This window comes from Coffea arabica, chromosome 4e (genome assembly GCF_036785885.1).
Source record: "Coffea arabica cultivar ET-39 chromosome 4e, Coffea Arabica ET-39 HiFi, whole genome shotgun sequence".
Lineage (NCBI taxonomy): Eukaryota > Viridiplantae > Streptophyta > Magnoliopsida > Gentianales > Rubiaceae > Coffea > Coffea arabica.
Window position 1 is genome coordinate 43,859,642 of NC_092317.1, and position 17,037 is coordinate 43,876,678.

At 34.7% G+C, this 17,037-nt stretch overlaps 1 protein-coding gene across 1 annotated transcript; it reads left to right on the top strand.

Moving 5' to 3' along the window:
• The first annotated feature begins 1,830 nt into the window (after positions 1 to 1,830).
• On the top strand, positions 1,831 to 9,249 carry LOC113741043 (flavin-containing monooxygenase FMO GS-OX-like 8). Its single transcript, XM_027268532.2, has 7 exons — positions 1,831 to 2,448; positions 2,673 to 2,743; positions 3,684 to 3,842; positions 4,192 to 4,274; positions 5,441 to 5,576; positions 7,868 to 8,041; positions 9,049 to 9,249. The coding sequence occupies exons 1-7, from the start codon at positions 1,869 to 1,871 to the stop codon at positions 9,247 to 9,249; spliced, it is 1,404 nt and encodes a 467-aa protein (XP_027124333.1). The 5' UTR covers positions 1,831 to 1,868.
• The last annotated feature ends 7,788 nt before the right edge of the window (positions 9,250 to 17,037 follow it).

Below are 17,037 nucleotides of genomic sequence, written 5' to 3' on the forward strand. Positions count from 1 at the left end.
TTATTGCATTTGGAAAAATCTTGTGTTATTTGTTTCTTCAATAAGTTTGTAGAGTACTTTGTTAATGTAGTTAGTTGAGAAGAAAGAAGCACTGAGTCTTGCTTTTGTTGTTTAATTAAAACAACCTGATTTTATTCTTCTTCTTGCACACATATTTTACGTGTATAATATAGCCTGCCCATGCACGTTCCAATGTGTTAAATTTATCTCCTAGCTCGTATAGTTTTTGAGTTTCTGCAAAAGTGGCTGGCTTTTACCTTAACCATATTCTTGTCCCCTTTTAAATGAAATCTCTTACTTGAAAAGTTGCATAGAAGGTCTCAAAAGGAACTACAGGATAAACAAGTTTTCTCCATTTTCATTTTAATTATAACCTTGTGCTCAGCATTGTGTGATTTGTAATATTGTGATAGCCTTATTAACCTTATAACCACAGTATTTGAAATTGCAAATATATAAAACAGGAAAGGTGAGAAAGGATGAAGCTCGAGTAAGACCATTCAAAATTTAAAAAAAAATTACGTACTCTATTCACTAAATCTATTTCTAAGCTCATATTCCTAACAAATTTGAGTTACGATTGTTGTACTGACTTGATATATTTTGAATGCAACAAATAATTTAGATCATCTCATCGCCTTGCTATTTGAAATTGCTATGCAAAGATAGAAACGCCTTTATATGCTCCAACAGCATTTGTCATATCTGTATCAACTTTTTAAGACTGAATCTATAACATTGTGCCAAAAAAACATGATATAGAAAGGCGTATTTTGGGAAACAAGGCCTAGTAAGGGTTGTATTGTCAGAACATATTTACCCAAGGATTGTCTATTAATCAATGGGAAAAATCCACTTTTCGTTCTTGAACTTTGAACTAGGGACACATTTCGTCCCCAAACATTTAGACGCACCATATTTAGTACATAAATTAATTATTTTCGGTTACATTTCATCCAAAAAGGATAAAATATTTAATTTGGATAGAAAAGACTGACGTGGCCGTTAATTTTAACTGAGAAATTGATTAAACTTAATGGTCAAGTGCCAAACACGTGACTTTCTCTATCCAAAGTAAGTAATTTATCATTTTTGGACTAAATTTGATAAAAAATAATTAATTCATATACTAAATGTGATGAGTCTAAAAGTTTGGGGATGAAATGTGTCCCTAACTCAAAATTTATAGATGAAAAGTAAATTTTTCCCATTAATCAATACATTCATGCTTCTATGGTAAGGGCATCCAAAAGAATCAGCTTCCCAGATATTATTGTTCTGCCATTATTGAAAGTGGTCGTACGCCACCCACGTTTTGTCGTACCTCTAGGTATCAGCAAACAGCTAACTTGCCGGCCCAACCGCCCGAGTACTACAATCAACAGCACTCAAGCACTATAGGGAACTTACCAAACAGGCCTTATAATATTATTGTTAGTTGAAATATCTTAAGTAGTATCAAACAAAGACATGATCATTTTATGTAAAATTATAGAAAGATTACTTAGATAAATGGAATGTACGATAAATAGTAAAGTGGATATTCATACAAATAATAGAAGAATTAAGTGAATATTATAATTTTATTTTATATACTTTTAGAGTGCGTTTGGTTCAATCATCGTGATTGGTGGTGCCTTTCATCCATTCTGTTGTACATAAAACTGTAGAGGGGTTATAAAACTATTTTAAAACCTCAGAGGATCTCATATAACAATATATAAATCTACGGGAGAATTACATATAATTTACGCTACATTATATAGTCTTTCATTTGTGTCTACGACTCAATCAACCATATAACCCCCTTCAACCCTTGCATCAAAGCACCAAAAACTTTGTGCAAGATACAAGAAGCAGTAAAAGAAATGATTTCGGAGGGACGTACTTCTAAAAATGTGTGTGTTATTGGTGCAGGTCCATCAGGCTTAGTGGCTGCTAGGGAGCTAAGAAAAGAAGGGCATGGTGTGGTAGTTCTTGAACAAAATCATGATATTGGAGGGCAATGGCTTTACCATCCAAATGTTGAAGATCAGGATCCTTTGGGAAAGTGTCCTATCCTAAAAGTCCATAGTAGCATTTATGCATCTTTGCGGGTTATTTCTCCTAGGGAAACAATGGGTTTTATGGATTTTCCATTCAGAGTACGGGAAGGGAGAGACAGTAGGAGATTTCCTGGACATAAAGAAGTTCTCATGTACTTGAGAGATTTTTGCGAGTGGTTTGGACTACAAGATATGATTAGATTCAACACTAGGGTCGACTATGTTGGAATGTTAAATCATGAAGAATGCAATGATGATGGCTTGAAATGGACAGTGAAAAGCATTAAGAAGAAGAAGGCTGGTTATGATGATGATGATCAGAAGGTGGTGGTGGAAGAACTCTTTGATGCGGTGGTTGTTGCCACCGGCCATTATTCTCAGCCTCGACTGCCTACCATCAAAGGTACTTCTGTGTTGTGACCGGAAGAAAAACTGACAAAGCAGAATCTACAAAATAAAACAAATAAAAAACTAATAGAAAGAAAAAACACTTTAGTCATATCATGGCATTAGTGAAAAATGTCATAGCATAGTGATAAATTTAGCTACACATTCTCTAATAGACACAAACTGAATGGTAGTTAGCTTCTGTACATAACTATTCATTATGTGCTTACAATGGTTAAGGTATGGAAGCATGGAAAAGGAAGCAGATACATAGTCATGTCTATAGGGTTCCAGAACCATTTCGCAACGAGGTAATGCAAGAAGGTTATGTTAGATCACTTATTCCCATTTTGTTTTTAAGTTTTTTTTTCCTTTTTTTTTTTTTGGATTTTGAGGATTAGAGGGTATATAGGGTCAGAAATATTCTTGAATGCTTAATTACATTATAATTGAAAAAATATAAAAGAAATAATTAAAAAAATCACATACGATCGGATTAAAATGTATACCTAAATTTTAAGTGTAAAAAATTGATTAAACATATTTTTCAATCATTTTTTATGGAAATGTGTGAAATTTTTGTTGTGAGCCTTGCAAAATGATCTTGGAGAACATCACCACACGAGATCTTGAGTGTGTAGTCCATTGGAGTGAACTGATAGAGTAATTAGCATGATTCATTATCGTCAACTCAACCACTATGAATTTATGTTACCATAATATGATCTAAAATAGAAATAAAGAACCAATGTGTAATGAGAATTGTTTGCAATATGAAATGATGTAAGTGCGTTTAATTTGTGTGGATAGAAAAAAAAAAGTCCAAAAAAGTATAGGAAATTAAGTTAATTAAGTGAGATATATCCTTTTATCTAACAAAAAGATCTATATCCTTTTACTTAATTTCGGCATTATTTTTACTAACGGTGAATTGGAAGTTTTCCTCTAGATTTGGTTAATATGCAAGCAAAAGCAATGCACAAAAGCTGATTTTATCTACTTCATGAAACTAAAAAGTTACTTGGCAAGCTGTGAAACTTTGCCAATCACAATGTCTACCAACTTTTGCACTTAGAAGTGGTTAATATCTATAGATAGGAAAATTTAGATAGTTGAATTAAATGATTTGATGAAAAAGAGAAGGAAAGAAAAAGTCTAGTTTCATTATAATGTGTAAATATTTTGCGTGTACGAACTTGTATTCTTTTATGGTTATCAATATGTATAACGTAGTTTCATTATATTTAGCAGGTGGTTGTTGTAGTTGGAAATTCATATAGTGGGCAAGATATATCGATCGAACTTGTACCTGTGGCCAAGGATGTCCATTTGAGCGTCAAAGATTTGAAAATTGCTGAGGGCTTAGCAAAAATCATATCCAAACACTGTAACTTTTATCTTCATCCACAGGTTAGTAAATTATTTATATCTTGTATGTCTTTAGTTAAAAAAGTTTTACAATAACGTTTCTTTTAAATAAACTCTCAAAATTAACCATCCAATTGGCGCTCAATCTCAATTGGGAATGAAATAAGTACAGTTGACCTTAGCTGTAATTGGTACGGTTATTATACTCTTTTCATAATTTGGTAAATACTTGTATAACTTTTGTTATACGTCACGAAATATAATAAAGTTACGTGAATATACACTGAATTATGAAAAAAGTATAGCAATTATACTAACCACACTTAAAGTCAATCGTACTTGGGACCCCAACGTATCTCAATTAGTCTAATAAAAATTATGTTTAATGCAGATAGAGTCCCTACAAGAAGACGGACGAGTTGCATTCGTAGATGGATCTTTGATTTTTGCTGACAGTATTATATACTGCACAGGGTAAAGATTACGCTTCATTAAATTAATTTTAGCAACTCAATTGACGAGTTTTGCGATTAGCTTATCAACAGAGCCATGAGAATAATTGCATGGAATTATCTCTTTTATGAACTAGTCATATTTTTGCTATCTTATTACTACCGTTTTTTTTTTAACTGTTGTAAGATTTACTTCAATTGACATGGTCACCACCGACACATGCTTAAAAGACCTCTCTCGTGATTCACGTGCTCGTCCAAGATGTCCAACAATTATTTATACAGAAAAGTGTGAATTAAAATAGTCCCCCTTCTAATGTCTAAATTAAAAAATTTTCCCCTCAAATGTTTAATGTTTTTTACAAAGTCCTTATAACAAGTAAAGTTCTGTTTCATATGGCAGACTTCAACCATAGTTTGTCCGGAATTATGACAATTTAGGGTCCACTGTAATTATCCATAATCACTTCATTTTAGCATGCAAAATAATAGTAGTAAATTATAATTGAAAATTGTTTCCCTTGAAAAATTCGCAATAAGGACCTTTCTTTTAGATTTGTGCTATCTAGACCATAAATTGTATGGTATAATTGTCAGAACAATTGAAGGGATTCCTTTCCCAACTAGAAAACAAATGAAGCCAACATTTTCTTGCATGTGGCTTCATTTTGATTTTTTTACACTGATTTTCCACAAGCTAAAAAAAAAAAAAACCACATTACGTAATTTTTACATCAAGAAGACTGACTCCTAAAAACAAGGACGGCCCCTCCCCGTCCCTTAAGTTCTAGATATTTATGTTTTCTCCCCTTAAAATTTTAGAAAATTTAAAAAGCTTTTATGTATTTTATACCATCTGTCCCTCCCCCCAAAATTTTTAAGAAATTTTATGTTGATGTGAAAGTTTATATGTACATGTATTTCGTCCCCTCAAATTAAATTTTCTGATTCCATCCCTACCTAAAAAGGTGCAAATATGAAGAAACCACTGATTGTGATTTGTGGCATCTCCAAAATCTCACATAAACAAAAATCGGATTCTTTTTCAATCATTGGACTTAGCGCAGTATTCTCTTCAAGATGAAAGCTACTTATTTCATGGCTCCATCTAAATATTTGAATAATGGCTAATAATTAATACAATTAAATCATGAGAGATGAAACTAATTAACTAATGTGTTGGAGCAGGTACTCGTACTCATTCCCGTTTCTTGACACTAAAGGAATAGTATCGGTGGATGATAATAGAGTTGGACCTCTTTATGAGCACACATTTCCTCCCAAGCTGGCTCCCTCTCTCTCATTTGTTGGTATACCAAGAAAGGTAAAAATTTCTAGGACTACTTTTAAATATACATAGGATTATTCTCTTGTAGTAATTCTTGATCTTGCATAGTGTAAATTCCAGTTAGTGATTAAAAAAAAGTATCAATTTTGTATTGACATTGACTTGATTTTATTCTTTAGTGCTTTTCACAACTTGGAGACATATATGCGTTAAAATTATCAATTTTAACAATGATATAGCAAAATTTTGACGTGGAGAACTCAGGCATAACAAGTTATTGCCGAATCTCTTTTTTTTTTTTTTTTTTTTTAACTCTGATCAACTTAGAGTGAAAACTAGAAGTGGCAAAATGGATATATGGTTGATAAATGGTTTTAGTTAAATGGATAGTGGATCAAATTGATCCAATCCAATTAAAACCATTTAATAAATGGATCTAAATGGATGTCATTTAAATGGATAGTGTAAACCATGATCCATCCATTTATCCATTTACTCTCCCAAATCCTAAATTTAAGATCCAAATGTTTTTTTCCAAAAAAATACAAATCCCCAAAGTTCTATCCTTAAATCACCTAAAACCTTTTGGTAATAACAAATGCTTGTACTACTACTCTATTTCAGTACTTCATAAAATTAGTTTAGTTCCAAAAAAATTTAACTGCTGTGGTCAATTTAACCTTTCGTCATTACTTTAAGTATCATTTTGTAAAGTAATGAACAATTAAGAACTTTGCTACATTTTTATAACTTTTGAATGAATTGAATACGGCTTTACAGTGAAAAGAAGTTTACGTTTCCAATTTTTTGCACTCTTGTTCAAGAGTGATGTCTTGAATAAAAGTGGAGTTCTAATAAGAAATCTTATGTTATTCGACAAGTAAAATATTTTTATCACATGTGCACGTAGTACCTAAAAATGTATGAAACTCCTTATTGTACCATTGATATACAAGCTACCTTATATTACTTAGTAAATTAGGTGTCTTTTTTTTTTGGATAGTTGGGTTAGGTGACAAGGGGAGAGGGATTGCAAGTATGAGGATTTGGAAAAAAAAAAGGTGTCATTTACATATTTTAACCAATGTTGCGGGGACACTCGTTAGAAAAATTCTTTTTATAAATAAAAGAATTAAAAAAATAAAAATTATTTTGACACTGCATGATGTATTCTCGCTTTTTCTTTACTTAAGAATATAAATGTTTGTAATCATTACTACATGAAAGTTTAATTAAAAAAAACAAGAGTAGAGACTAAAATATAATTTTGAAAAGGATGGAAGAAGTCTAGGAACTAGAAGCAATAAAATGCAATTAATGTTATTGGCAACTTGGCATGTGAGGAAGTTATGAAGGAAAGAATAGGTGGTCCCACAAAATTAATTTGACATATGAGCAAGTTATGAAGAAAAGAATAGATGGTCCCACAAGATTTTATCCCACATTTTTATAAATGTGTTTTCTATTTTTTAAGTTAAATGGATGTATATGGATAAGATGGATAATCCATTTAAATCCACCAACATAATTAGATTTAAATGGTTATCCATTTAAAACCATTGAATTTATATGGATCATCCAAATCCATTTAAGGTTGGTTTATATGGATGGATTGGTGGATATGAATCCATTTTGCCACTTCTAGTGAAAACATATTTGTGAGGCCATAGAGAATATTTAGGAAGGTCAAGTTAAATTATCCTAATATTGCATTTTCTTTTCTATTTTTTTTAGCATGTGATGGGGTAGAATTTAGGAAGCGGGAGGGAGGGGGGGAGGGAGAAAGGAGGATTTGAACTTAAGATTTTTAATTTTTGGGGACTCAACTTTAGCCTATAAGGCAAAGTTTTCATTGACTGATTCATTTACTTAATTAACATCATTGAAACTTCAATATGACGAATATATTATAGACCTTTTTTTTTTGCAATGACTTTTGAAGGTTGATCTTGCATATGCCACCAATGTATGCACTAACGAATAGATACATGCCACATAATTCTAATTTAAATTTAAACTGTAATTCTTGCACATGTGGTATAATCCAATTTCTTAGGTGAATAATCAATCTTTGAAGTGAACGTTTCGAGGTTCAAATTCTTAAGTACAATAACTGAATATGACAAAAGTAATTGGAATTAGTGAGTAGACTAGTAAAGCATATGTGGTCGGCTTCATATATGTTAACAATTGCTCAAATATCCTCGATTGCATCTGTAAACATGTGTAATTTGAATTACCATGTCCTACAGATATATAATCATCATCTCATTTTTCATTGTTTTAGAAATTTATTATTAATTTTTGGGCTCAACTTTTTATATTAGATCATAGGGTTCCCCTTCTTTGAGTCACAAGCAAAATGGGTAGCTCAACTTCTTTCAGGGAAAAGAAAATTGCCATCACAGGAAGAGATGACGAAATCCATTAAAGACTTCTACAATTCAAGGGATGTTGCTGGTATTCCCAAGCACTATACTCATGAAATAGGCGAGTTTGAGGTAATTTGACTAATTTTTGTATGCAATCCTTATTGTTTCTGTGAGTAAACATTTGATGCGGAAAGGGCAAAATCTTGGGTTATATGAATATATATATATATATATATATATATATATATATATATGTTGTGTAAATATCTTGCACAGGTACTGATGGCTAAAATTTAATTGCACTATGAAATGTTTAACAGAAATCATAGCAAATTTGACCTTAAAAGTGAACACCAATTCGGTGAAATTTATCCCTTATGTTTTTCTCCTTTTTTATTGCATTATTTATTGGACCATAGCTTTTAGACAGTGATTGAAGGTCTTCTCTTCTTGGGGAAAAGGGTCTTATTGTAGACAATTTATATATTCATAGAGTACAATGACCAAAATTGAAAAGGAAAACATTGTCTTTCTCTTTAGTAGCAAAATAATCCCTTTCATTGATATGAAAGAAAGCTTTACATCAAAGTAATCGCTACATACATCAAGTTATGGTAGTCTATACACATGGAATCAAATCTAACAGAGACTACCAGAATTGAATCCCAATGTTAAACGCTAATTATCTAATTAAGAAGACCACTTGAACCCGTTCAAACATTCGGTTTCTGACAGTGATCCACACAAATACTTTGAACTCCAAATCTCTAAACTCGAAATTGGTTAAATTAAAAAAACCAACAAAGCAAAGAAGATCCCCCCCAACCTCCCCAAAAAAAAAAAAAAAAACAAGTATGAGTTCTAGAATTTTCCTTAGTCCTTGGCACTTTTGTCCAAAACTTTCATTGCATACCAGTTGCACTTCTCTCCCTTGTGTTCCCTTTCCCTTCTAGTTATTAACATCTTTCCGTCTAGTACCTAACATGCCAAGCACTAGGTTTTTATGGCCCGAACTCAGAGTTCATTTGCAATTTCAAGATTTAAGGCACTAACTTTCTTGAAACACTTTTGATTTTTTTCATTTAAGGCACTAACTTTTGGAATACATGAATTCATATATGAATTTTTCTTTGCAGTATTGTGATCGGTATGCAGATTACATGGAATTTCCACACCTAGAAGAGTGGAGAAAAGTGTTATGCAGGTCTGCTGTGAAAAATTCATATGCCAACTTGGAAACTTACCGTGATTCATATTCTGATGATTATGAGATGCTTCAAGTGGCTCATCAAACCCCTCACTTCACCCAACTTGGAGATCATGCCATACCTCTCTAAAGACACACATATTTTTACTTTAAGAACATTATTGTCACTTAAGAATTGGACCATTTGTTATAATATTATTCAATTCTTTTTCTTTGCTCTTTATTTTTCCCCTATTTGTTCTTCTTGGAAAACAGTTAAAAAAGTAAATGATGAATATGCGACGGTGCAAAAGTTTGATGCCATGATTTCTGAATATGCTATTGAAGCAAAGGAGGCTTACTCACAGGAAATCAGGTTTTTTTTTCTTTTAGGAAATCATGTTAATTTAACATAGATAAAAGGTCTTTTTATTTTTCCTTTACTTCGAAAGTCCTATTTGCACATACAGCTATTAGAATAATTTGTGAAGTTTTCTTTGTTATCAACTAGTCATTTTCCACTTACTAGTCCTTGGTTCTCAAGACCTTGTCTTGCATATATCGCCATCAGAATAAAATTTAAATTTTGTATAGTTGTCATTTATCTAATATAGAGAGTGTACACGTTGTTAATGTAGGAAAGATTAATCTATACTTTAATTGTGGAGTTTTCTTACTTATCAAGTAGTCATTTTCCAATCCCCACTGCTTGACCCTTCTAGATCTTGTTCGCACATATCGACCAATGATATAGTCTGGTTTCGGATTAGTTTTTCAGTTGAGGATTTACAAATATCTAAATTTCCAATTTGTTTTGTTACATTTGGTATGCAGTTAAGAAAATGTTAATGCTGGTTGAGTAAACCAAGTTTCTGGGAATTTCTGTCAATGCAGTTGATTTTACTTTTCTTCATTTTTATACAGGAGTTGACTTGTATATTTCATATTGCAGAATCTTACCTTTTCTTAACCAAAATACCCTTGATTAATCATGAAAAAAAAAGATAGAATATGATGGCACCATTGTATATAGGAATGAAAAGTATAATTCGAGGACAAAATAGGACAAAAAAATCATTAAGGACGAAATTGATTTTAGTAAAAAAAAAAATTTAAGAATCAAATTGGCAAATTTCCTGCAGCAAAACGTCCACAAACAACAAAGACACCTGCATACATCCAGACAGAAAAGGAGTTTCCCCGGTTTTACTCCTCTTTACACAAGCTACACCTGCAGAAACTTATAATAAGTATCGCTATAGTACCAAAAGGATTTATTAGTTTCTAAAAACCTCAGGTTTAAAGAGGCTTAATAAGGAAAAAATTGTTTTCCACAATGCCCACCTACAAGGGTCAAAATCCATCAAATTGTCCAAGGCAGGCCAGTTTTCATTACTTGAACCAACCTTTTACCATCTTGCCATATCTGAGTATGTTTTAATTAAATTCATAAATTTTGTACACAAGCTGTGACCTCAATACATGGTCGCAATAAAGTGTAAGGAAACTTCAGAGTTGTTGAAAAGGTTTGATCTCCTCCGAATGCAAAGATTGTCAAAGGTTTCATTGACAGCAACAACAGTGCTTGGAAACTTTCCAGCTAGAAAACAAGGGTTGTATATCCATATACTTTTACCGCTACTCTGAACACTGATATCTTCCCCGGATTCTTCACCAAGAAAACACCAAAATGGGTTGTGCAAATCATCCTAGCCCTCATATGGTTGTGAATTTTATTTCTCAAATTGCCAAAAAGGGGACACAGATATTGTGTAAAAAATGATAATCTCCAGACACTCTGACATTTTCAATGAAATGTTGTTGGGTGTGGGCCAGCTCATTTGTGGGCCAACCCACTTATGCAAATGCTTGACAAACCCTCAAGCTTAAATACTAAGTGAGCAGCTGCACGAGAAAATTCAAGCTTCGGTCTTTGTGTGAGAAAAAGTGACAGCCGCCACTTTGAGAGAAAAACAAAGAGAGAGAAAGAGCTAGAGAGAGAGAAACTTTAAGGTCTTGATTGGAGGGTGATTCGAAACCCGATTGAGACGAAATTTTACACACGCAATCCTCTCGTCAAGTTCTACTCATCTGCCGGTTCAGATTTCAGATTTTCTCTTCGTTTGGTAACACCTTTCTAAACCCATTTATTTGACAGTTGTAGTTTTGGGGGGTGATTTTATAGCAGACTTGCTTGGTTGATATTGGTGCTATTATTGTCATCCGAATATTTCGGATAGACCTGTGTATTCCCATTATTGTGATAGTGGAGATTTTTTGACTGGACTAGGTCCCGTGATTTTTTCCAATTTGGGTTTTTCACGTAAAAATTTTGGTATCCTGTGTCTTTATTTTTCCTTGCATTTTATTATCACTATTGGTATTATTACTTGATGATTTGGTTTATTCCTATTTTAACTGGTACTTGGGGAAAGAGAAATTTATCCTGGGTTAATTCTGATATTGTGTGCCTGTACTGGTACCCCTTTCCCAGCAAGTGGTATCAGAGCAGTCAGGTTGGGCTGCTCAATTGTACCTGTTAAAAATGGATGATTCGGATAGTGGTTGCATGATAAAATTGAATGCTACTAATTATTCGATTTGGAAGCCTAGAATGGAAGACTACCTGTATTGTAGAGATTTGTTTGAACCTGTTCTAGGGGATAAATGTAGACCAAGTGATATGAGTGATAAAAAATGGACTAATATGCACTAAAAAACTGTTGGTAATATTAGAAAATGGATTGGTCAAAGTATTTTTCAACATTTTGCTAATGACACCAAAGCTGATATATTATGGAAAAAACTTGAGAGTATGTATGAAAGAAAGACAGGTTTGAACAAGGCTAGTTGTCTGAAGCAGATTACTCAAATGAGATATAAGGATGGGGAAGATATGACTGAACACTTGAATAATTTTCAGGGATTGATAAACCAGGCAGCTACATTAAATTTGAATCTGGATGATGAAGTACAGGCTTTATTATTATTCAGTTCATTACCGGATAGTTGGGAAACCATGGTGGTCTCCATCAGTAATTCAGGTTCGAATGTGTGTTGACCATGGCTATTGTAAAAGAGGCCGTGATGAATGAAGAGTTCAGGAGAAAGGAACAAGGAATTGTCTATAAGTCCCAGGCCCTAGTGACAGAAAAAAAAGAAAGAAGAGGGAGAAGCAAAAGTAGAGGACCCTACAACAGGAATGACAAATCCAGAGGCAAGTCTGAGTCGCGAAAAATATTGCATGCTATTATTGTAAAAAGAATTGGCATTATATGAAGGAGTGCAGAATCCTAAAACGGGATCAGGCTGAGAAAAAGGGTAAGGCGAAGGAAAAAGATGATGAGGACACTACAGCAATTGTGACAGCCCATAATGACATGTTTGTGTTTTGTGATGAAGGTCAAGTGAATATTATGCATTATGACAGTGAGTGGGTAGTTGATTCGGGTGCATCCTACCATGTTACTCCTCACAGGCATTTCTTCTCAACTTACACCAAAGGAGATTTTGGATATGTTAGGATGGAAAATGAGGTCTCATGCAAAGTTGTTGGCATGGGAGACATATATTTGGATACAGATACCGGGTGCCAGCTGGTATTAAGAAATGCTCGCCATGTTTCTGATATTCGCCTTAATCTTATTTCTACAGGAAAACTTGATGATGAAGGTTACCATAGCTTGCAAGGTGGAGGCAAATGGAAGCTCAGCAAAGGAAATCTCGTTGTAGCTAGAGGAAAGAAGCAGAGTACCCTCTATTTGATGCAAGCCAAGTTGGGAAGGGAGAAGTTAATGCAGTTCGTGATTCATCAATTGACCTTTGGCATAGGCGAATTGAGCACATGGGTGAAAAAAGGATTCAGACACTTGTTCGCAAACAACTCCTACCTGAAGTTAGAGGTAATGCGCTTAAATCTTGTGTTGACTGCATTTATGGGAAACAACACAGAGTTGCATTTCAAAATTTTTCTCCATCTCGAAAATTGAATCCGTTAGAATTGGTACACACTGATGTTTGCTATATGAAAGATAAGTCTCTTGGTGGTGCTATTTATTTTGTAACTTTTATTGATGACTTTGTTAGAAAGGTTTGGTGTTTTGTTTCGAAATCCAAAGATCAGATTTTGGATGTGTTTAAAGAGCATAACAAAGTTGAAAGAGAAACTGATAAGCAGTTAAAGTGTGTACGTACTGATAATAGTGGTGAGTACAAAGAACCATTTGAAATCTATTGCAAGTCCCATGGGATCAGATTGGAGAAGACTGTGCCAAAAACTCCTCCAAAGAATGGAGTAGCAGAGAGGATGAACAGTTCCATCACTAAAAGGGTCAGATGTATGCTCTCTAATGCTAAACTACCAAAATCCTTTTAAGGTGAGGCAATGAGGACTGCAGTTGATTTGATAAATCTTTCTCCATCAGTTCCTCTAGATGGTGATATCCCAGAGAGGGTATGGACGGGAAAAGATGTGTCCTTTAAGCACTTGAGAGTTTTTGGTTGTCGAGCATTTGTTCATATTCCCAAAGATGAGAGGTCAAAATTTGAGGTAAAATCAAAGTAATGCATTTTCTTGGGTTATGGACATGAAGATTTTGGTTATAGGTTATATGATCCTATTGATAAGAAGGTGATCAGAAGCAGAGATGGTGTCTTCTTTGAAGATCAAACCATTGAAGACATTGATAAAGGTGATAACTCAAAATCCTCAGATGACATTCCTGCTAGCTCAAATTCAGATCCAGATCCAATTCCAGTACCTGTTGATTTTAATCAAGAGGGAGCTGAGACAGAGCAGAGAGAGGATGTTAATGATGATGATAATCCTACTGCTAATGAACCTGAGCATGAGGCGCTACCTACCCCACCACCGTCACCACAAGAAGAGCTTAGAATATCTATTAGAGAGAAGAGACTTTCTAGCAGATATAACCCTCATGAATATGTGTTGTTGACAGATGGAGGAGAGCCTGAGTCCTACGGTGAGGCTCTAGAGCATAAGAATAAAGAAGACTGGTTACGAGCCATGCAAGAGGAGATGGTGTCCCTGCATGAGAATCATACTTATGACTTAGTGAAACTACCTAAGGGTAAGAGAGTTCTGAAGAACAAATGGGTTTACAGGTTGAAAACTCAGAAGCACACCTCACAACCAAAGTATAAAGCAAGATTGGTTGTGAAGGGATTCAGTCAAAAGAAAGGTATAAATTTTGAAGAAATCTTCTCTCCTGTAGTAAAAATGTCACCAATTCGAATTGTTCTTGGTATTACAGCCAGTTGGAATTTGGAGATCGAACAACTTGATGTGAAGACAGCCTTCCTGCATGGCGACTTGGAAGAGAAAATCTACATGGAGCAACCTGAGGGATTCAAAGAAAGTGGTAAGGAAAATCTTGTATGCCGTCTCAAGAAGAGCTTGTATGGGTTGAAACAGGTACCGAGACAATGGTATAAGAAGTTTGACTCCTTTATGACAAACCATGGGTACCACAAGACTACATCTGATCACTGTGTTTATGTGAAAAACTTTTCAGATGGTGATTTTGTTATTCTCTTACTATATGTTGATGACATGTTGATTGTTGGTCGTGATACTGTGAAGATTGATAGGTTGAAAAAGAAGTTAAGCAAATCCTTTGCAATGAAGGATTTGGATCCGGCTAGACAGATACTGGGGATGAAAATCTCACGTGACAGGCAAAATGGGAAGCTTTGGTTGTCTCAAGAAAAATACATTGAGAAAGTACTCAACAGGTTTAACATGAGCAAGGCTAAGGAAGTCTCAACTCCACTTGCAGGCCACTTTAAACTGAATATCAAGCAGTGTCCTACAAGTGAGAAAGATAAAGAAGACATGAAGAAGGTTCCTTATGCTTCAGTCATTAGTAGCTTGATGTACGCTATGGTTTGCACCAGGTCAAATATTGCTCATGCAGTTTGAGTGGTCAGTCGGTATCTCTCTAATCCTAGTAAGGAACATTGGAATGCTATCAAATGGATTCTCAGGTATCTCAAAGGAACTCCTAAATTGTGTCTATGTTTCGGCAATGGTAAAACTATGCTAGATGGCTACACTGATGCAGATATGGCAGGTGATCTTGATAATAGGAAGTCCACATCTGGGTACTTGATGATTTTTGCAGAGGGAGCAGTGTTATGGCAAATTAAGTTACAGAAGTGTATCGCCTTTTCTAGTACGGAGGCAGAGTATATTGCAACCACTGAAACATGCAAGGAGACTCTTTGGCTGCAGAAATTCCTTCAGGAGTTGGGTATGAAACAAGAGAAGTATAGTCTTCATTGTGACAGTCAGAGTGCTATTCATTTGTGTAAAAACTCTACATTTCACTCTCGATCCAAACACATTGATGTGAGGTATCATTGGATTCGGGAAGTACTGGATTCCAAGTTATTGACACTTGAGAAAGTGCATACAGATGATAATGGTGCTGACATGTTTACCAAGACATTGCCTAAGAAGAAACTCTTGTTTTGCAGACAAGAAACAGGTTTGGTGGAGCCCCTCAAATGAGCTGGAGGGGGAGATTGTTGGGTGTGGGCCAGCCCATTTGTGGGCCAACCCACTTATGCAAATGCTTGAGAAACCCTCAAGCTTAAATACTAAGTGAGCAGCCGCACGAGAAAATTCAAGCTTCGGTCTTTGTGTGAGAAAAAGTGACAGCAACCACTTTGAGAGAAAAATGAAGAGAGAGAAACTTTAAGGTCTTGATTGGAGGGTGATTCGAAACCCGATTGAGACAAAATTTTACACACGCAATCCTCTCGTTAAGTTCTACTTATCTGCCGGTTCAGATTTCAGATTTTCTCTTCGTTTGGTAACATCTTTCCAAACCCACTTCTTTGATAGTTGTAGTTTTGGGGGGTGATTTTATAGCAGACTTGCTTGGTTGATATTGGTGCTATTATTGTCATCCGAATATTTCGGATAGACCTGTGTATTCCCATTATTGTGATAGTGGAGATTTTTTGACTGGATTAGGTCCCGTGGTTTTATCTTGGTGTCCTGTGCCTTTATTTTCCCTTGCATTTTATTATCACTATTGGTATTATTACTTGGTGATTTGGTTTATTCCTATTTTAACTGGTACTTGGGGAAAGAGAAATTTATCCTGGACTAACTCTGATATTGTGTGCCTATACTGGTACCTTTTTCCCAACAAATGTGATACAAGGAAACAGGCCAATTATATCAGATGATCACAATTTTACACTGCTTGAATCAATATCGCTTGACAAACAATTAAATAACAAAGCAAAACCACCTTATCTTGTCCAGCCGTATGCCTTCAGTCCTTCATACCCATTTTCGTGTTCCTCTTTACTCAGCTGCCAATTTCTACATTAACTTTCGAAATATGCTATATGCTATTTGATAATTAAAGGTTCTTAGCGCACCCACAAGTGGCATTCCCTCTACTTGAATGGTCATATCCATACAAAATTGCATCCATCATCTACATGCAAGGAAAACCGAAACAAGAAGTACAACATTTGCTAACTTCTCTAAACCTAAAACACATAGGGGACAGGATAGTGCCTCGAAAATTTCTCCAACCGTATACCACCTTTAAGAACAACGACAGGACAAGCTTTGTTAATGCCTCATCACACGATTACGGTTTTCTAGGTGTCAGCAATCACCAGATGAAAGACCCATAACTCTCTTGTTTACCTATCTGTAGGACTGTGCATCGAAATCGAAAGTGGTAAATCGGAAGTTTTCAAAATTTTGACTTGAATTTTTCCGACCAAATTCGATTTCGAAATGGCCAATTTCGATTTTGAATTCGATACCGAATTCAAAAACATGTTTTCCCAAGATATATTAGGGAACCAACTCAACAAAACCCTAACCATCAAAACCCCACTGTATATATCCAACCATTTTGCCATCCTAGCTGCAACCACGGTGAACGGC